The following is a 21,588-nucleotide window of genomic DNA, read 5'->3' as shown; positions in this document are numbered from 1 at the left end:
TGTAAGAGTTAAACATGATGGATGACTTATGAATAGGACCATTCAGAGTGCAATGAGGCTGGGATCTGAAAGTTGGAGTGGAATAAAGTTTCGGTAGATTATTATTTTTAAGGTTACACTGAAAAGGGAAAAAATCACCTGAAGCGAGTACCAGTCTATTACAGCTGCTCTGATGCGTGGCCGTAAGGACAGGCCTTGGTTGGGAGAAGGCAAACTTAATTGAGAAAGTGCTTTCTAAGAACAGGGATCACTGCAATGTATTATGGCGTTTATTTTTCATTTGTTGCTTTATTTTTTTAAAATATATTTTATTGATTTTTTTTACAGAGAGGAAGGGAGACGGATAGAGAGTTAGAAACATCAATGAGAGAGAAACATCGATCAGCTGCCTCCTGCACACCCCCTACTGGGGATGTGCCTGCAACCAAGGTACATGCCCTTGACCAGAATAGAACCTGGGACCCTTCAGTCCGCAGGCCAACGCTCTATCCACTGAGCCAAACCGGTTAGGGCTCATTTGTTGCTTTTATAATATACCCAGACTGGCCCAACTACAGAGATTAAGTATCTTGCTAAAGGCCCAAAACTAAGGATTTGGAGTTCAGGGGGGCTCCCACCTTCCATGCCATTGCTCTTCCCACCATGCCCTCGGGTTCTTTTCTAGTGCTTTCCCTCTGCACACCACAGCAGCATGCTCTTTGTCTTCCCAGAGTGTAAATAAATGAGTATATTCACTCATTTAAAACTTACTAAACATCTATTATGTTGCAAACACTCTTCTCGGGCTTGGACATACAACAAATAAAAAACAAAAACAAGCAAGTAAGCAAATAAAAACTCCCTGTGGAGGAGTTTACACTCTAGTAGTGGGAGATTGTAAGCAAAATTAATTAATTAGAAATGAATTAACAGTAATTAATTCTAAAAGGTGGTTAGTGCTCTGAAAAAAATCAGCTGGTTGAGGAGATGAGCGGGCAGAGATGGATGTGTGGTGGCAGGCGGCAGTGTGAAGCAGGATGGTCAGGAAAGGACTAATAGAGAAGGTCACACCTGAGCAGAGGGAGTGAGCCATGTGAACCTCCGGAGGAAAAGCACTGCAGGTACAGGGGGGAGCTGGGTGTGCCTGGACAATCTGAGGGACAGCCAGGGGCCCAGTGTATGGAACATGTATGCAGGGGGCAGAGCAGAAAACGTGGTCAGGAGTTGAGAAGGTACTGGGGTGTCAGACTGTAGGCCCTGGTGAGGATTTTGATTTTTCCTCTGATTTACTACTGAAAGGATAGGTATGGAGGAGTGACATGATCTGGCATGTTTTTGCAGGATCACCATGGCTCTGCTGGGAAGAGATTGTAGAGGAGCAAAAATAGAAGCAGGGAAACTCATTAGGAGGTACTGTCTTAATCCATGTGGGAGATGATGGTGGCTCAGACCAGAGGGGAAATGGTGGAGGTTGAGAGAGAGCCAGAATCCCTATGTTTTTTTTTAAAAAAAACACACCCAATAGTGCCCTGGCCGGTTTGGCTCAGTGGACAGAGCGTCAGCCAGGGGCTGAAGGGTCCCAGGTTTGATTCCAGCGAAGAGCATGTACCTCGGTTGCAGTCTCGATCCCTGAGCCTGGTCAGGGCAAGTGTGGGAGGTAACCCATCAGTGTGTCTCTCTCACATTGATGTTTTTCTCTCTCTTTCTCTCCCCATCTCTTCCACTCTCTCTAAAAATCAATGGAAAAATATCCTCGGGTGAGGATTATCAACAACAACAACAAATAAAATACACCCAATAGAATTGTCAAGACATTAAATATAGTGTAAAAGAAAGAGAAGTCAAGAATGGTTTCAAATAGTAGCCCATCCTAACACCTGCACTTTGCCATTTAGAAATGACTTACATCTTTGTTTTACAGCTTACCTCTAGAACTTTTTAAAACTAACACCTGCTGACCTTGCTAGGCATGTGAGAGCAAGGATTGTACCCTATTATCTCTCTGAATCAACTGTCTCACTGGAGCATTACATGGAGTGACATATACATGGAAAAAATTTACCAAGCTTTTTATAGGATGAATGAATAAAGGAATGAATGAATACATGAATGACACACGTGATAGTGAACATTCACTGTCTTGCTTCGCTCCTCACAAGAAGGCTCTGGCTTTGAGGATATTAGGTGCCTGAGGAGAGTCTCCAAAGATACACCATGAAGAAAAAACTCATTCAAAGAAATAACATATCATTGGAACCTGAATCATACTTAAACTAAATAACAGAGCAAATCCAGGTGCATTATTTAGATGTTCACAGAACTGAAGACGAAATTTCTAAAACAAATATACTACAAATTTATTTTTTAATGTTTTTTTTTTTAAAAGCATTTTCAAAGTAACAACGATGTGACTCTTTCAAAGAAAGAACAAAGCTCCCTGCAGGGGGTCTAAGTCTGTTCAGGGGTGGAAATTAACTGACAGTGGTCTACAGACACTTAGGAAAAGAATCTCAAAATATGAATATTTGCCAATTAAAGATCAACTAGAATGAAGATAAGGCATTTCTGAAATAAGAACACAAATCAGAAAAGTGCCGTTGAGAATCAGATCCATGTGCATGTTAACAGGCACCCAGCTGAAGCATACAAGATATCTAAGGGTGTCATGACGCTGGCGCCAGGGGCTGGGTTCTGAGCTCTCCTGGGACTCTTGCAATGCTCTTCATTGAAAGTGTGTTCTTAAATAGCTGAGGCCAAACAAGGCGTATGCATTTGTAACTGCAGACGGCAGATGTTGGAGAAAGCCTTCTGAGGTTACTTATTCCTTCTACCTTCTGGTAGCCAAGATGAGAGTGATAATTTGTTCCACTTGGAGGAGCTGATAGGCAAGTGGCTTACTGCTAACGGTCTCCAGTGAAGTGTCTCTTGCTGTACTCAAACAGCATTACTTCTGGTGTAGTAGGACCCAAGTTCCTTTTTGTTCTAATACTCCATACAGGTGATATCATTATTAACCATCCCTACACTGAAACCCTAGACCGGCAGATGAAAACAACTAAAAAAAAGAATCTTCCAACAGCAGACTGTAATGAATATCAGTTATTATAAACATTACTGAGAAACATATAAGATCTAAAATATTATTTTAGCAATAATGGCAATAGTATTTATCATAAATATCAAATGGAGTTAATCTTGGTGCTGTTAAAATTATGTTTGAAAATAAAATGGGAACTAATTTCCTGGTATTAAAAATAAAATGTTATGCCTTTTTTGTTTGTTTGTTTCTTTCTGTACTACAAACTATATAAATGCATGCTATTAAGTTTTGTGTTCATTGTTGTTGTTTTTTAAAGTAATGAGTCTAGTGCTACTGCTTTGGGGCATTATAAAATGGTACAAATATTTCCTTTACACCTAATCTTATACAAAGACATTTTTATACAACTGATTAATGCTGCTTGTTAGACAACTCTCTATCGACTTGACAATTTCAACATAATCCATCTCTTTCCTCCTCTGCTGATGCAAAACATTTCACCCTTCACTGCATGTCAGTGCTCTGATCCCGTTAAGTTACAGGCTGCCATTTAGTGGGACACTTACTTCATCTTTAAATACCTTCCCATGCTCTTCACACCCAGGTAAGCTCTGTATGAATTCTGATACCTGTCAAAAATAAGATAAAAATTCCAGTTTAAAAAGAGGTCAGAATTTAAATGCTCAGGTTCAAATTGTTGTACCTATATGTTTTAGTTGTTTTTCTCAGAATAATTTATCTTTCAGAAAAAAAGGCAGCAACACCTCCCCCTCCCCCATTCACTGTGTTCACTCATTAAGTCAGTAGTACTCCCATATCTGGTCCCTGGAAGACAAAGGAAATAAAATATACCTCATCTGTGCTCCACTTGGAAACTTTACTGGCAGGGATTCCAGCTACAGTTGGCAGAAGTTTGCTTTGCTGCTCCCAGCGCAAGGGCAGACATGGAATTGGGGACTTAAAGGACAGAAAGACAGTCGACCGACGCTGTGCCTGCGGTACGCTAGGTTCCTCCCGGGCACCTGTCGATGGAAACAAATGGGAAATCACTCTCTGAAAAACTGCAAAAGAAAACCCCAAATACCATAACATAATGAGCTGGGGGTGAGGCTCTAGTTAATTCATTTGTTCCTTTCAACATATAGTCCCTGAATAATTATATTCTCCTTTGCCTTTACTGAAGGTCACCTGAAAGTGACCACAAGACACAACCTGTAAATTCAACTTACATGTTTGCTACATCACCCACTGAAGACATGTGTCATTATAACATTCCATGTTTCAGGTAAGATATTTGCCTTAGAACTCATAATTCTGAACTTAGGAAATTGTATTTGTTTTTCTCGCAGCTTTGGGTGCTCAGGTCTGGCCACTGTGTTCATTTACCCTGTTCTCTTCTTTTATCTCAGCCTTGGTTTGTTCTTTCAGTTTTAATCACACTGACCTTTTAAACAGCCAACTTAACATGTTTTTGAAATGGGATATGAAATTATTGCAACAAAAATAACAGAAAGGCAAGTGCTTTTGTCAGTCTTCATTTGAGGAGATCAAAATTAAAGTGCAGAATATTCTGCGTATCTGCTAGGTCTTCCGAATCCAAACTGAGTTTACTGCTGCTCTCCTAAAATACCCATTTTTTCAGCAAATGACTTTATGTCCGTGAAACTCTTAGAGTTTTTCAATAATGGTCTTCTTACGATCCTTTGGAACAGAAATCTTTTCTTTAAACTACTTACTTAAAGCCCATGAGAAGAAAAGGGCCTTCCCCACACACGCTCTCCCCCTCACACCAGCTCAGCTACAGCAATCATTCAATTCCACCACAAATCTTTGCCAAATGGTTAGCTAAAGGCTTTTTTATCTGAGAATATTTTAAGCTATTTTGCATCTTTAAGAATATTTTAAGGTCTTTTCCTTGAAGAGTAAGATTTACAGAAAGGTATGCAAATCGTAAGTAGACAGCTCAAAGAATTTTCACAAAGTGAAGATGCCCGGAACAAGAAACCATGGAGCAGCCCAGCTAGAGCCTTCTTGTGTTCCCTTCCAATCAATCACACTCCTGCAGGACTTCGTTCCAGACTCTCTACTCTGTTCCACTGAATCTTCACACCAACCCACAGATTTTAACTTTTTTAAAAAAATATATTTTATTGATTTTCCACAGAGAGGAAGGGAGAGGGATAGAGAGTTAGAAACATCGATGAGCGAGAAACACCGACCAGCTGCCTCCTGCACGCCCCCTACTGGGGATGTGCCCGCAGCCAAGGTACATGCCCTTGACCGGTTAGGGCAACCCACAGATTTTAATTACTATCATTTTATAAGTGTGCTGAGATCTGTGATCTAGGTCTTCTTCAAGATTGCCTTGACTATCCTTACTCCTTTGCATTTCCATATACATTTTAGGATCAACTTGTAAAAAAAAAAATGCTAGGATTTAGATTAAAATTACCACTAAGTATAGATCAATTTGGTGAGAAATAACATCTTCATAATATTGAGTTTCCCAATCCAAGATCAATGCATACCCCTCATTTCTTTGGGTCTCCTTTAATATATCTTCTTAATGTTTGGTCCTTTTTCATGACCATCTTTTGTTAAATTTATTCCTATGTATCTGATGTTTTCTGTTGTACATTTTTTAAAAAAATTATTTCCACCCTAACTGGTTTGGCTCAGTGGATAGAGCGTCGGCCTGCGGACTCAAGGGTCCCAGGTTCGATTCCGGTCAAGAGCATGTACCTTGGTTGCGGGCACATCCCCAGTAGGGGGTGTGCAGGAGGCGGCTGATCGGTGTTTCTCTCTCATCGATGTTTCTAGCTCTCTATCCCTCCCCCTTCCTCTCTGTAAAAAATCAATAAAATATATATTTTTTTAAATTATTTCCTACTGGTCTGTTGTGGTTCTTTTAAAACTTTTGTCTTAAACAAGCCTAATCTAAATTTTGAATTGCTCTGAATGTTACAAAGTCACTATGCTGAATTAAAGAAAAAAAATCTATCTTACTGGAACTAACACCCACTGGCCCTGGTTCTACCTGAGCTCATATAGAAAAATAGATCTTCTCCACATGACACATGTCAATTCTTCAAATGTTTTTAAAAACCCCATCACAGTCCTTCCAATGAATCTCTTATAGTTGGTTTTAAGTTCTCATCCTGTTTTATTGAATGTCTATTCTAAGCCAAAGATATAAACTTGTACCAGTTAGTTTTTATTATTATTTTTAATTGAAAAACATCTACAGAAGATATTTTTGTTAAGCATAAATATAGGGTATAACTTAAAAACATCCCTTAATTTCAGATATTCCCAGGAGTTTAGCAATTATTTGAAATACAATATTTGTAAATCCTTCAGGAGACAAACATACATGACATGGTAAGATTTCCAGTTCCACACTAGAGGACAGTAGAGCTATTTATAACTTATATTCTAACTAGAGGCCCGACGTCCCCCAATTGCCCCCCTCTGCCAGCCTGGTTGCCCCTAACTGCCCCCCTGCCAGCCTAGTTGCCCCCAACTGCCCCCCTGCTGGCCTGGTCTCCCCTCACTGGCGCCCCAGCCAGCCTGGTCACCCCCAACTGCTCCCTTCTGCTGGCTTGGTCACCCCTCACTGCCCCCCTGCTGGCCTGGTCGCCCCACACAGCCTGCTGTTTGGTTGTTTGGTCGTCCCTCACTAACGCCCCCCCCCACCAGCCTGGTTGCCCCACGCAGCCTGCTGTTCAGTTGTCCAGTTGTTTGGTCGTCCCTCACTAACCCCCCTGCCGGCCTGGTCACCCCACGCAGCCTGCTGGTCATTACTGTTACTGTGACAGCGTCCCAAACAATTTGCATATTCCTCTATCATTAGTATAGATTGTTTGCCACATAAAAGTCAATCTTTTCCAAAGCCATGCACTCTCTTTCGTAACTGTTTATAGTACTCCATCAACACGTTGCCCCTGTTCACTCCATCAACACGTGCCCCTGTTCATTCCATCAAGCTCCATTCTACTTTTATTCTATTTCCTGTATTCTTCACAGTTCCTTTCTAGGATCCTACATTATCATTCCTTAAAAACTCTGCCCAGAGCCAGCCACACACTGGTAAATGATAGAGCTACGATGAGAATGGAGGCTGTGCTCCAACCCCCCATTCACAAAGACAGAATGAAGCTTTTCTCTAAGAATCCAATATGCCCTGATTATAAAACCATCACAAATTACAGGTTTTTCTTCCTTTCCAAGTACCAGAAACATTCAAAATGATCAAATACTTGCATAGCACTGCCTATGTGCCAGGCATCATTCTAAGCAAGTTACAAATGTTGCTGCACTTAATCCCCATAGTAACCCATGAGGGGTCACCACCATTATCTTTCTGGATAATGAAACAGAAGCACTGAGGAGTGGTCAGTGAAATGTCCAGCAGGTGGCAGAGCAGGAATTCGAACCCTGACCATCTGCAGGGTTTATATACAGTGCTACATCAAATACCATGAAACATACTGAAGACAGTAGTGACAGAACCTTTAAATTCATGTAAGTTACTGCTTTATGAAAATCAGATATGGAAATCATAGCATCACTTATGGGATAGATCACTACAGGCAAACAGCCAATAGGTGACATTCTCAAATCTTATAGGATAATCTCAACCAAAAAAGGCACACGAAAAGCAAAGTCCCACAGGTCAATCATTAAAATCATAATCATAAAATCATAAACAATTTCTTATAAAAACAAATAATAATTATATAGCTATGTATTATTTATAAATATAATCTATATTATGACTAACAGTCATTATGACTTCATTGCTTAGCCAAACCATTGTAATTTTTTTTTTGGCAAAGTTGTTAGGACCCATTATTTTCTCCAATACAACGTAAAACACTCAAGTGATTTTCTTTTCATTTGTGGTATTAAGACCATATTAATTCTATTTGGAATTCAATATACATCCTTAGATGAGTTTAAAATATGTGAAGCAAGTGACATCAACAATACCAAAGAAAATGTATGACAAGGACCACACACAATGCCTTATTTAAACTTTACATACAATATGGTACATATGTGAAAGAGACTGCAAATATAGGTCACAGGTCAATCCATAGCATTATGAACTACAGACTATATTTATCCTTTTTTTATTTAATTTTTGCCCGAGGATATTTTTCTATTGATTTTTAGAGAGAATGGAGAAAGACAGAGAGAAATATCAATGTGTGAGAAACACATTGATTGGATGCTTCCCAGAATCAAAACCAGGACCCTTCGGTCAGTCTGATATTCTATCCATTGAGTCAAACCTGCTAGGGCTATATTTATCCTTAGCAATAAACTTTACTGCCTATGATAATGGAACAAACAAATCGAATAAAGTTTATCTTTAATATAAAATGACTGCCAAAACCTAAATTTTGATTGTTGAGTCTGACTAGTAATATCCATCCATAATAGGAGACTATTATGGCTACCTCTGGCTTCGTGTGACGTCCTCACTTCACTTTCTGTTCTCTCTTCGAATTCTTCTCTGACATCAGCATGCTGATCTCTGAAAAACAAAACAAAACGAAACACACACACAGGCATTTCAATAGTTTGTTCAGCATCGCATCTCAACAACTGTTTTTCTTAATTTAAAAACAAAAGGTGCCCTTTAAATGTTAGAAAGAATTTTTAGTTCTACTAAGAAGCAATTAATGCTAATAACATCTAAATGTTCATTTGCTCATGATCAATTTTCATTTACTGTTCAGAAAAGAGATTTCAAAGCTAAGAATGGTATTAAGATTAATTATTCTGGGAAATGTAACTATTGAATAATTCAACTTCAAATTGAGACATGTATTCACGAGGAATTTTACTTGTATTGTTTGGTAAGACAATTAAAAGACAGAAAATGCTTTAAATGTCCGTATCATTTAGTCAATTTACTATATATACTGAGCGCCAGGATCTGGGATTGAGGCTGAGATTGGCTCAGGAGAATCAAAATTCTAGGAAGCTTTGCTTGGCTTCATCAGTTCAAATGCATAGGCTGACCTGATCCCACTCTTTCTGACCAGGAATGATCTCATGCTAATCTAAACCTGACAAGGATGCTCTAAAATGGAATGGACTTATTACAATCTTACTTCATAGCTCTGCCCTTAAGTCAGGAACAAAAATGGCTTTAAAGAGAACCAGGCACACACTATTTATATTTTCTTTAAAGCTACATTTCAGATATTTAACATTTTTCCACCTAATCTATTCCATTCTGAGTTCAACCCAAATCCCACTTTGAAATTCCCTGGAACTACCCAGGTTATGGTGCTGGCCTACACACCGTAGTGCTTTATAACATCCTATTCACGGTGTTCTATTGTTTCATAGGTGGTGTTACCTTTACAAATAGGCCCTGAGTAAATTTCAAGAAAAGGGCAAATACATTTGAAACCAAATATGCCAACAAAATAAAAAGGAGTTTATGGTCTTCATTATAAAGGCACTCATTTACTCTCCATTTGGAATAATAATTTAACATAATGCTGTGTAACCTATAAACAAGAGAGGTTTTATGTTTAGAATGGGGATGTAATAATAACACCTACCCCAGGAAGGCATTATGAGGATTAAATGAGGTAATGCAACTAAAAGTACCAAGAAAACTGCCTGAAATATAAGAATTTCTCTTGGGATTTTAGAATTTTCAAGAACCAACTTACTTCAACATTTTTTGTTTTTGCTTGAAATATAATCATAGCTAAAATCTTACTCAAGAATACTCTTCAGGCTTTTAATTAAGACAGTGGAATCCACTCAAATGGAAAAATGTATTCTTTATGAGTCAGCATTCCCTTTCCCTCTGTAATTATGTGTCATGCTTTAGATGTCTTACTATCTTACTCTAATTATGCTTTGTGGTAAATATGAGCCAAACAAACATTAGAAGAGTAAATACATAATAACAGGATGGCATCTGAATGCAAACAACTGTATTTCCTCAAGTTTACTTATTTCCCATTTAAAAGCAATCCCTAGCCAATTATGTTTCAATCAGTTCCAGTTAAAAAGAATAATGAAACAATATGAAACAATCAATGATTTTGCTTCACTGTAGAGATTTAAGCCAATATCTCTAAACCCAACATTAGTTTGGCTTGTCTTATAGCTTAAAATAGCCCCACCTTTCTCTTTCCAGACAGTTTATTCTAATATCATGGGGCGTTATCAGATCTGAAAAGCACCTGTACTCCCCAGTAACAAATGGGAGACACAGTGAATGTAAAAAACATAGGATTTTCTGTTTTGAACGTTAAAAGAATGTCTCTTTGCATGTCCCTAGCATACCCTGCTCCCCCACTTAATTTCACTCACAGGTAAAAATTCAGAGAATGAGAACCTCGGGGTCATATGTTAAAGGAATTATAAAAGAGTACTTGAATTGTTCCTAAAACACCTGGTACAAATGAAGAAAGGACCGTGCTTGAACAGCTTCAAGACAAGGAGGTCGCCACCTTCAAAAGGATTCACAAAAAATGGCTAAACCAGTGGGAATTAAAACTTTTATGTCTATGGCCCTGTCCAGTTTGGCTCAGTGGATAGAGCATTGGCCTGTGTACTGAATGGTCCTGGGTTCGATTCCGATCAAGGGCACGTACCTCGGTTGCAGGCCTGGTAGGGATGAGTGCAGGAGGCAACCAATCGATGTGTCTCTCTCACATCAATGTTTCTTTCTTTGTGTCTCTCCCCCTCCCTTCCACTCTGTCTAAAAATTAACTGGAAAAAATACTACAGTGGGGATTAACAACAATAACAACAACAACAAAAAAACTTTTATGTCTGTGGATAATAGCCGAATAGAGTTTTTAAAATTAAATTCCTTTTGAGATGATAGATTTGCAATAGTTTTAATAGTGTTTTAATAAAACATGGCCCGGGAGAGGTAAATATGATTTACTATTTACTTAATGACTAAAAATAAAACACTGTGATTAATAAGCCTATCAAATTATAATTTAGCATAAGGAACATGTTATTGAAGAAAAGGAATATAATGAGAAAATACATTGGATATTATCAAGTTGCAAGGAAATGCACTCCAGAAAACCTAGTCCAGCAATGAATCTAATCAATCCCCATAAAATGTGAAGTCCTAACCAATAAAGTGAGACTTGGGAAATAAAGACCAGGTATAAAAAAGGGGCTGCATTGCTTTCATGTTGTTGTAGAAAAGAACAGTCACTGCTTTTCGACTGTATATAAGAGTCTCCTGGGTCAGGAATTAGTGCTATTGGAGGAGACAAAACAAGAACCTGTTACATTGTTCCACAACTTCACAGGCATGCAACAATAGTGCAATGGTCTCTTTCACTGTCAATGGTTGCCTTGATGCCACAGCCGCTGGCATCAGAACTGAGTGTTTTAACTAAAATTGAGTTTCTCTCTGATGTACACAAATAACTGCATAAATATGACTGAGATTCCCGAGGGCCGAAATATTTTAAAACTTCCACAGCTCCTAACCAATATCTGGCAGCCAGTTGTCAAAAAGGGGGAAGAGACTTTATAGCAGGCAGGGAATGATGACTCATTGAAATGACTTTCTCTAATCAGCAATGTCAAGCTCTCAGGCCCAGAAAATCCAAATTTGATTCATCCTAAAAATATAAATCAGAGCGATAGCTACAATTTCTACAACTGCTTTATGTAATTCTCAGAGTGGAAACACAGCTCCTACAACATGAAAACCCATTTTAACGGCCTACCATGAAGTGAACAGGCTGAAATTTTTCATTGCACTCAGCTTAGCAATGGGCACTTACTTGCTTTGCAAGGTAATACAAGCATTTAGCAGGTATTTGTTAAATGCTTTATTGAGTTTCTGTGGTTAAAACATTAATTCTGAGCTTAAAACATTAAGTAACTTTTACTAGAGTTAGCACCTAATATAGGAAACATAATTACGAACAGCTGCAGAATAGATTTCATGAGAATAAGACTATGTGGGATACATGACGATGTTCTTCAGCTGGTAATACACTGTGAAGTATTCCTCCAGAGAAGAGTCTTTATAGTCCATAACGGTTCTCAAAGCCTGGTTTATAGATCACTTGCATCCATCACCTGGGGGTGCTTGTTAAACATGAACTGGGGCGCACTGTACGTTTCCTGAATCAGAGACTAAATTATTACATCATTTAATAATTCCTCCTCAAATATCTAGCCTGGAGATCCTACAAAGCTGAAGAAGTACGCTGTTTTACTGGAACAAAAAGAAGGTTATAGAGCAGTGGCCTTGACGTTATAGAAGATGTATCTCCTGGGAAGGCTGGTGGAAAACCATCAATGGCATCACGTGTGAGACAGGAAAGCGAGGAATGAGGGGCCTGAGCTCCAGTCTGGAGGAGCCGATGAAGCTTCCCTGAGGAAGTGCGTTAACCTGAAGCCGGCAAGATGAGAGACGAGCTAGTGGGAGACGGTTGTAGGCAGAGAGAAAAGATGTCGTGGCTGCAGCATTAAGTTTAAAAAACAAGCCTGGTAGAGATGAAGCAGGGAAGTTAGGCAGGAGCCACATCCAGACTTAGGGTCTAAATTCTAAGAGTAATGCAGTCACTGGAAGGTTTACTCCCAGATTAGTTTTTAAAATGCAGACTCAGGCTCTACCTGAAAGATTCCGGTGGGCCAGGCTTCCAAATCTGAGCCTTGTGAGACCCCAGGGAATCTGATGTGAAGCCGAGTTTGGGAACCGCTGCTGTGGACAGCAGCTGTCCACGCGTCTGTCTTGAGCAGGTGGCCTGTGAGCTGGCCCTTAAAATAATGCTGGCCCGTTTCTTTGCTGTTTTCAGGTTACACGTTGAATAGAGCTCTCAAATGAGATGATTCTTGTAATATCAGGTTACCTCTGTCTTCCTTTCCCATCAGCATTGCTCACGTGGATGTAATTTCCCACTCAGGATGTAATACCTTTTCTCTGCATCATAATGCTGGCCCGTTTCTTTGCTGTTTTCAGGTTACAAACGAGATGATTCTCGTAATATCAGGTTACCTCTGTCTTCTTTTCCCATCAGCATTGCTGACGTGGATGTAATTTCCCACTCAGGATATAATACCTTTTCTTTGCATAATTCTAAATAATTTACTAAAATTGGGATTTTTTTCTTTAATGCCCTTTGACTCAGCAAGTGACAGTTTGCACCACCAGAAACCGACCCGGAAGCGAAGATTTGATTGCCAAGTGGTTTACTTGGGAGGTGAGGAATAGTATCTGTGTAGGATTGGGGGTGGGAGGAGGGTGAGGGAGAGACAGGGAAGGGACAGCAGTGAAAGCTTCCTTGCTGTACTGGCTACCCCCTGGACAGCAGCAGCACAGGCCTGCTGGGGAATCTCTGGGAGTCTGTGTAGCACACATCTCAGTTTTCCCACAGGGGGGTGAGGGAGCTGGGCTATTTACACAGCAGTTCCCTTCATCAGAGAGGGAGGCTGCTAGGGAAGGCAGGACACACTAATTCCCCTGCACATCTGCCCTGCTGCATGGCGGGCAACGCAGCCAGACCCAGGCTCATCCGGCAGAAGAGCGAACCAGGTGCGACAGGCGGAAGTCAGCAGGTACGTGCCGAAGTGGGAGTGAGTGTCCATGGGATATGGACTGGATGCTGAGGCGTTGGCTGTGCCATCCCATTCACCAATCTCTGATGCTGGGTGGTCATCAGAATGAGAAATATGCTGGTGTTGCTTTATATCCAGGCGCTGCCATGATAGATAAATTAACAGTGTCACCTACTTTTGCCCTGAGGAGACTCTGGCCCCAGGAATCTGGCCCGGAGTCTAGATGGTTAGCAAAGTGCCTGCAAGTTGGTACTACCGGCCCTTTGGAGAATTTTGCTGAAATAAATTTAAACAATATCATGGCTTTTGAAAAATCTAAAACTCTAGGTATTCTTCCCACCTAGTGAGTCAATGAACTCTGTACCTCTAATTACTACTCTGTGAATTAGTACTTTTATTTGTCTTAGGGTAAATTTCTTTAAGTGATATATCCTCATTTTAGGGTGCTGGGTTGGGTAAATGAGATCATGTCATATTAGTCATGGTTTGGAGGATTTAAAAAATCATCCCTGTTGTTAATAATCAAAGAGGTTATCCCATGCATAGGGCAAAACTGTTTGTCTAAAAGGATATTGATGCTGGAAATGCCATTACTCCATAACACTGCTGTGAATTCAGAACCAGATGCAGGAATTCAAATATCCACTTGTTCTTTTATGAGGACAGAAGAAGTACAATATGAAAATAAACAAAGAACTATGTGCCTTAGATTTTAAAATGCTCCATAAAAGAAACCCCAAACTTAAGCATGATGGAGCATCTTTCTATTAATCTGCTGTTTCTTTCAGTAATGTCCTCAGGTAATATAAAGGCACAGACCACAAACTTAAAGATATGTCACAAATAGCTTAGTTCTTTACCTAATATAATCCACTGAGGCTAAAACATCCCAACTCAACTCTAGAAGGGAAATCAAAACTAAACGACTGAGTTTATAGTACAATTAACATTTTAAGGTACATGAAATAAGGTATATGTAGGCACTTGGTATATAATGACCATTAAAAAGAAATAATGTTCACAAGGAGTTTGCCATCTTTGTAACAATAGCTGGTTCTATATAAATATTGACCAATTCATTCAACACCAACCAAGTTCCACTAAAAGAAGAAAAAAGAAATCCTGCCTGACTTAAATGTGCTTGTGTGAATACTTTCCTTAATTAAAAAAAAAAGTTTGAGTGCTGATCCCCACCATCCTTTCACATTTAATGGGGTGTATTTTCAACAATGTACATGAAAGCATTACCATAGAATAAAACACGTAAGGCAGAAAACCTCTTTCTACCAGAGGACTTCTAAACAACACTAATGCCATCATGTAAATTACCTGATTTCAGGAGATGAGGAGATTTCATTTGTGTCTGTCCTTTTATTTCTCGGAAATGATGGACTAGCCGGAGGCATCTCCCCACTTAAGCGATCTGGGAAGATGCGGTCTTTGTTTAAATTGATTTCTGAATAAGGACAGCTGGCAGCACTAAATATTAAAAGAAAAAGAATAGAACATTCCCATTAGAAAACACTTCTTCCAACTGAAATGGCAGACTACAGAATATGAAATTCCAAAATTTAACTGAACAAGTTAAATGTATTTATATGTGTGTATATGTATGATTAAATAGTATGAAATAGTTATCCTTAAAAAATAATTTGTTTTGTTTGTTTGCGGGGCTCAGGGGGAGGATGAAGGTAAAGGGGGTCAAATGTATGATGATGAAAGGAGACTAGGCACTAGATGTGTAGAATATGGACTTTTATATGACTTTCGTTCTCCTTTAAACTCCTCCCATTCTTTGACCTCTCAGTAGACCAAATGAATGAATCAGCAAAGGGAAAACACCAGGACACAGCCAATGCTAATTAGGCCATCTGGCTACTGAATCTGCCCAGAGAGGAGAATACTGTATCCACATCCAACTCTTTTACTGATCATTTCGATTTCAGCAGTTAAAAACACTACGTTCTAAATTCCACTGTTGAGATACATGTTCTATTTCAAACACGTCTTAGATCAAACCCAACTATTACAATTTTCAGACAAGCCAACAACAAATGCTAGTCAAAACATAGGCCTTTGCTTGCATGTTCATACATTTGAGTATTCTTGCTAAGAGAGAAACTTTCTTTGTTATCTACGCAAAGAATGCATGTTTTGATTTATGCAGTTTCTCAGTAAATTAATCCAAAGAGAGTTTTCTCATTATGTTTCCTTAAACACAGCATTCTCAGCAAGGACAAAAATAAGTGCCAGTGAAATGAGCCTTTCAGAGCATATCCATGATGCAGCAGCCTTTCCACAAGTCTACTAATGAAATGGAAAATAGTCTGTGTCTGTTAAAAATTAATATCCTGCCAGATAAAGAGCTCCGAGTGTTGTAAATAGGAGATCAGAATCGGGAGATTAAGAAAAGCCAGTGGAAGGGGCTGAGGACAAGGAAGATGGGCCTTGGGCAGGAGCTAACTACCCACTAGTTCTCTGAATTGCATCCTCCTCCCTGAGGCTCTAGGCAGACTTATGTACAGACCTACCAGTTATGCCCTAAATAGCTTCTTTACCAATGCATGTCTTTTAAGGCACAAGGTCTACTTCTTCTCTTGTTCCAAAAAAATAAGTAATTATCTACTATGGTTCTAATTACACTGAAATATTGCCTTATTACATGTCTCAATAAAGTCTTTCATGTAAAGGGGGTGTGGCCAGTGGAAGGACAGCACACTTGGGGAAAGGAGGTCCTGGGAGTGGCCAGGGCCATGGGGGCGGTAGTGGGGGAACGACTCTCCACCACAACCTGGCAGTGACAGGCAAAACTCTTGGCTCGGACCAAAAGCACTCCTAAAGAGACCATGGACATTGCCATAAGGTGGGTTTTCTTACCATAAGGCCCAAAATGTATCTTTTTAAAAATTTTCTACTGTAGCCCAATAAAATGTCTTTTTCTTCATAGGTACATGTGTCTAAGTTTCAATATTTAGTTACTATTCGGTGTCTCTATTTTAATTATGTACAGCTTATATATAGTTCCATTCGTCCATGAGATATTTGAGGGTTGGGTCTGGGACTCATTCATGAGCAGGGCCTTCACAGGCAGTGCGAAGAAAGTGGCCAAGAGCACAGACCCTGAGTTACACTGACTGCTACTCCCAACTCCCTCCTCAACTAGCTGTCAGTTAGGCAAGTCAGTACACCTCCAAGTGCCACAGTGGCCTCTTCAAAAATTCAGAGAAAATAACAGTTCTGTATTTTAGGGTCATTTGAAGGTCATCTAATATACGTAAAACAATCAGTGCAATATCTCACAGAGCAAATTAATGCTCAGTAACTGTTAGCTATTAGGGAAAAAAACTGCTGCTCAAAAATATTTATTGAACAAAAGAATTTATAAATATCTAATGGAAATTCAGCATGTTAATGAGTTATTTCTGGCATTTAGGCTTACATAATGTCTGAAAATAATCCAGTCTTCTTTACTTCGGAACAGTAAATAACTTCTAAGATGCAGTATTTTTAACTCAGCTTAAATTAATCATATAACTTTTGGATTGCAATCATACAAACAACAAAAAGGGTTTCTAAATGGATATTTGCAAATGGAATCATCACCCTTTCTATGCTCAGACTTTTTACTCTAGAACATCCTGAACCTCATAAAAATAACTCAGGAGGAGGTTTGCAAAAGGAAGATAAGCAGCATTGTAGAGAGGTGGTAGAAATGCAAGAGGAAACTATATAAAGAAGAAAATAATCACACCAATTTTACAACTCCTATTAACTCTCAGAGAAACAGCCAGAGCAATGTTTAGATGTTTTAAAGACCTGGATTCACAACCTGCACACTCTAGATAAACAAGGAATCGTTTTTCTTACTGGGCAATCCAATTAGCATGTAGGTAGAACAGTTACTTTAACATACACTTCATAGATAATACTTTTGTTCTTTAAAAATAACCACACTTAAATAATAGCAATTTCTCAGTATTTCAGTAAAAATCTAAAAAAGACCCCAAATTGCCTAAATAATACATCAAATTTCAAATGTATAAATTTGGTTTCTTTTTTAAGTTAATTAGGGGTAAGAGGAAAATATAGAAAAATGCTTTTTTGATCAACACATTCTCATGTTTGACTATATTTGTGCTTTTGTGATCTTAACTAATCTACAACAATATTACCTCTTTGTATTCAAATTGTTGTTACCCAATCATCTAATTTGTTCTACCAAACAAATATTTCCAACAGGACCTATCTTCTTCTCATTATTTTTGTTCAACCCAAAATAACTGTTTCAGAAGTTAAGTGTCTACACTAGCCACAAAAGCCAAATAACTAGAGTAAATCTATTTTAAACTGTGAATACATTCTCTCCCAGGAAGATTTAACTACAGATATACTCTGCGTTTTTACAGGATCACCATGGTAACCACAATTCCTATGGATCTGAATTTAAAATTAGTTCACATCTATTCAATATACATGAAAACCATTATCTTGTACATATAACACCCCCTATCTGACCAGGTAAGGAATCCCCACGTGAGCCACAGCACCCCATACCTCTGAGGGCCCAGATGTTTCGCTCTCTTAAAATGACCAATCCCTTTACATCCTGGGGTTGAGCATCCACCTTGTTCTGAAGCTTCCATTAGCTCTAAGGGGCCTATGACAAAGCAAAAGAGAAAAAGTTAAAAGAAAGAAGGAGCATAAAGTTAATCAGATTGTAAGAGTGGAAAAATCCAATTCGGAATCAATACATAAATCAGTACATATAAACAAAAAAAGAAGGTGATCCTATAGAAGTAAAAATGTCTTCAAAGTCTCTACTTCTCAAGGTGCTCCCCCCATGACTTTGTTCACACTATTTTGTCTTTCTTCAATAGTGAAATAGTAAACTTTCATCTAAATCCCTTTCAAAATGTCACAAATTCCAGAGATACCTAATCTGAATTAATGAGAAGATTCTAAACATTTTTTTCAAGTAAATAACATAATATATGAATCTTACACTATGAAAACTTTAAACACACTGGAGACAAAAAACCAGTTACAGATCCCAGTCAAGCTACTCCCTTTCCACATTTCAAACTCAGTTAATATGAACCCTCCTAGATGTGGGTCTGATACATCCAATACATGTATCAGGTTTTTTGTTTTGTTTTATTTTGCCACATGAAAACGACAACATAGATGTGTACTATTCTGAAAGGTTCTTCTTTGGTCTTTAAGTTAAAGGCCATGTCTTATAAATTGTTCCATCTCAATAGTAATAGTCTTTATGACTGTTGCATAGTATCTGCTGTATGAGTGCACCACAGTTTATTTAACCCATATTTGTTCCCAAGTCTTGTTATATTAAATATACTGAAAACAATACCATGTCTTAAAAAAATAATTTAAAAAAAAAACTGTAATGTTGCCCTAGCTGGTTTGGTTCAGTGGATAGAGAATCGGCCTGCGGACTGAAAAGTCCCAGGTTTGATTCCAGTCAAGGACATGTGCCCGGGTTGCGGGCTCATCCCCAGTGGGGGGCTTGCAGGAGGTAGCCGATCAATGATTCTCTCTCATTGTTGATGTTTCTATCTCTCTCCCCCTCTCCCTTCTTCTCTGAAATCAATACAAATATATTAAAAATAAATAAATAAAAATAAATAAAAACTGTAATGTTCACTAAGATAATTGTAGATTCGCATGCAGTCATAAGTATGGGAGATCCCTTTAAAAAATGTTTTTCTTGATTTTAGAGAGTGAGGAAGGGAGGAGGGAGGGAGGGAGAGAGAGAGAGAGAGAGAAACATCAATCGGTTGCCTCCTGAATGCACTCTGGCCAGGGACTAAACCTGTAACCTGGGCATGTGCCCTGATAGGGAACTGTGCTGGCGACCTTTCGGTGCACAGGAAAATGCTCAACCAACTGAGCCACACGGCCCAGGGCCAGAGGGAGATCCCTATACACTTTGTCCAGTTTCTCCCAATGACAACATTTTGCAAAACTATATTATAAACTCACTATTAGGATATTGACAATGATACATTATATTTTGATAGTCTAACAAACTGCCTTCCAAAAATTCAGTACTAATTTTAAAAGGTGATGACCACTTCTAAATAAAAGTAAAAGAATGTCTATACTCACTTTACTTTTTCAGATATTAAATTTTTTCTTTTATTTTTGCTCCAAGTAATTAAAAATGTAGTAAGAGAGAAAAGAATTACATAGAGAAGAAATGTATAGTATAATTATTTATTAATTATCATATTGTTTCCCATATGAACAACTATAAAGAAAAGAGAATAAGGGAAAAGAAAATATTAAGCATTATACAAGAAAATGGAAACATTTTTTGTTATCCTTGGATTTCTTACTCAAAGGAGGCTGAAGAGGATGCCCAGTTTTTGAACACCAGCCGACAGGGTGAATATCAGGAGAATCTGCATCTATCCAGTAATCATAGCAACTATTCCAGCCATCAAAGTGAACCTGGATAACAAAAAAGAAATTTAGCAGTTCAGGTCTGCTCATCATAACCATATTCATTCTCTTCTAACTTATATAGTAGGTTTAATACCAAATAAATTGTTTCAATTATTTAAATTACTTCATCCACACTATGAGAAAAGGAGCACTTTTGACCTATCTTCAAATTATCTAACCATCAATAAATGTCTTGCCAAAGGCACTTTTTTGGCAATACTTCCACAGGTATATTACATATACCTCCCAATAAGCAACTTGAGTAATTAACATGTTCATAGAAGCAACACCAAACGCCCATTAATATTGCTAAAGTAATGCATAAATCAGGAAAGCGAGGGACAGTGGTAGGGGAGAGTGGGGAGGCAGGAGGACCTTTTGTATAAATGTCAATTCTCCTAAAATAATGTTAAAAATACTTTTAAAAAATGCAATGCCCTATTAAATATACCCATTTTACATAATACCCCTCCATCAAATGCATTTTAGCTATTTTTTCTCCTCATAAATAACTACAAGATCTCTCAAAGAGGTTTTACAGAGTGGTCAGTGCCACCATCTTTATTGGGCACCAGGTAACAGGGCTGGTGGTCTTTCAGGCATGGTCACTAAGAAACGGCTGCATATCTGGTAGTGTTACATATTTTTTATCTTGTAGGGTGGAAGATATACTGACAGGTTATATACACGATGGGACAAAAAGTAGGTTTACAGTTGTGAGTACATGAAACAGAGTTGATTCTTGTATCATTATTTATTAATTAGAGGCCCAGTGCAAGAGATTCGTGCACTTGGGGGGGGGGTCCCCTCAACCCGGCCTGCGCCCTCTTGCAGTCCAGGAGCCCTCGGGGATGTCCAACTGAGGGCTTAGACCTGCTCCCCACTGAAGCTTGAGTGGGCCTAAGCCCTCAGTTGGACATCCTTAGTGCTGTGCTTGCCAGCTGTGAGCCCGGCTTCTGGCTGAACAGTGCTCCCCATGTGGGAGTGCACCAACCACTAGGGGGCAGCTCCTGTGTTGAGCGTCTGGCCCCTGGTGGTCAGTGCACATCACAGTGACTGGTCGTTCCGCCGGATTTGTGCACCGGTGGGGTCCCTTGGCCTGGCCTATGGGAACTGGGCCGAAATCAGCTCTCCGACATCCCCTGAGGGGACCCAGATTGCGAGAGGGTAGTTCTTGGGTGATGCACCCTGGAATCAGGCTCCCTACTCTCTGGTTCTGGGTGCATCACCCAAAAACTGCAACTGCAAAGTCACCAAAACTCGGCAGCTCCTGCGTTGAGCGTTTGCCCCCTGGTGGTCAGTGCGTGTCATAGATACCAGTCGGAGCATCTGCCCCCTGATGATCATTGCACATCATAGCTACCGGTCAGATGGTGAAACGGTTAAACGGTCGCTTAGGCATTTATATATATAGACTAGAGGCCCGGTGCACAAAAATTTGTGCACTGGGGGGGGGGGGGGGCCCCCCCCCCCGCCGGCCCCCCGGGGGGGGGGGGGGGGGGCTTGCTGGGGAAGTGTGT

General features: G+C 39.3%; 1 protein-coding gene across 6 annotated transcripts in view; it reads right to left on the bottom strand.

The window, feature by feature from the left end:
* L3MBTL3 (l(3)mbt-like 3 (Drosophila)) overlaps positions 1-21,588 on the bottom strand; it is a 95,689-nt gene that overhangs the window by 3,924 nt on the left and 70,177 nt on the right. For all 6 annotated transcript variants that reach the window (XM_014533799.1, XM_014533797.1, XM_005858984.2 and 3 more), the window contains 6 exons: positions 19,960-20,074; positions 18,155-18,257; positions 14,930-15,079; positions 8,485-8,561; positions 3,872-4,041; positions 3,586-3,648 (listed from right to left, as the gene is read on the bottom strand). In XM_014533799.1, coding sequence (XP_014389285.1) covers positions 3,586-3,648; positions 3,872-4,041; positions 8,485-8,561; positions 14,930-15,079; positions 18,155-18,257; positions 19,960-20,074 — 678 coding nt within the window. The remainder of the gene's footprint in view (positions 1-3,585; positions 3,649-3,871; positions 4,042-8,484; positions 8,562-14,929; positions 15,080-18,154; positions 18,258-19,959; positions 20,075-21,588) is intronic.

This window comes from Myotis brandtii, unplaced genomic scaffold, assembly GCF_000412655.1.
Source record: "Myotis brandtii unplaced genomic scaffold, ASM41265v1 scaffold123, whole genome shotgun sequence".
Taxonomy (NCBI): Eukaryota; Metazoa; Chordata; class Mammalia; order Chiroptera; family Vespertilionidae; genus Myotis; species Myotis brandtii.
The sequence above is the reverse complement of the archived record's forward strand: the minus strand, read 5'-3'. Positions and strand labels throughout refer to the sequence as shown.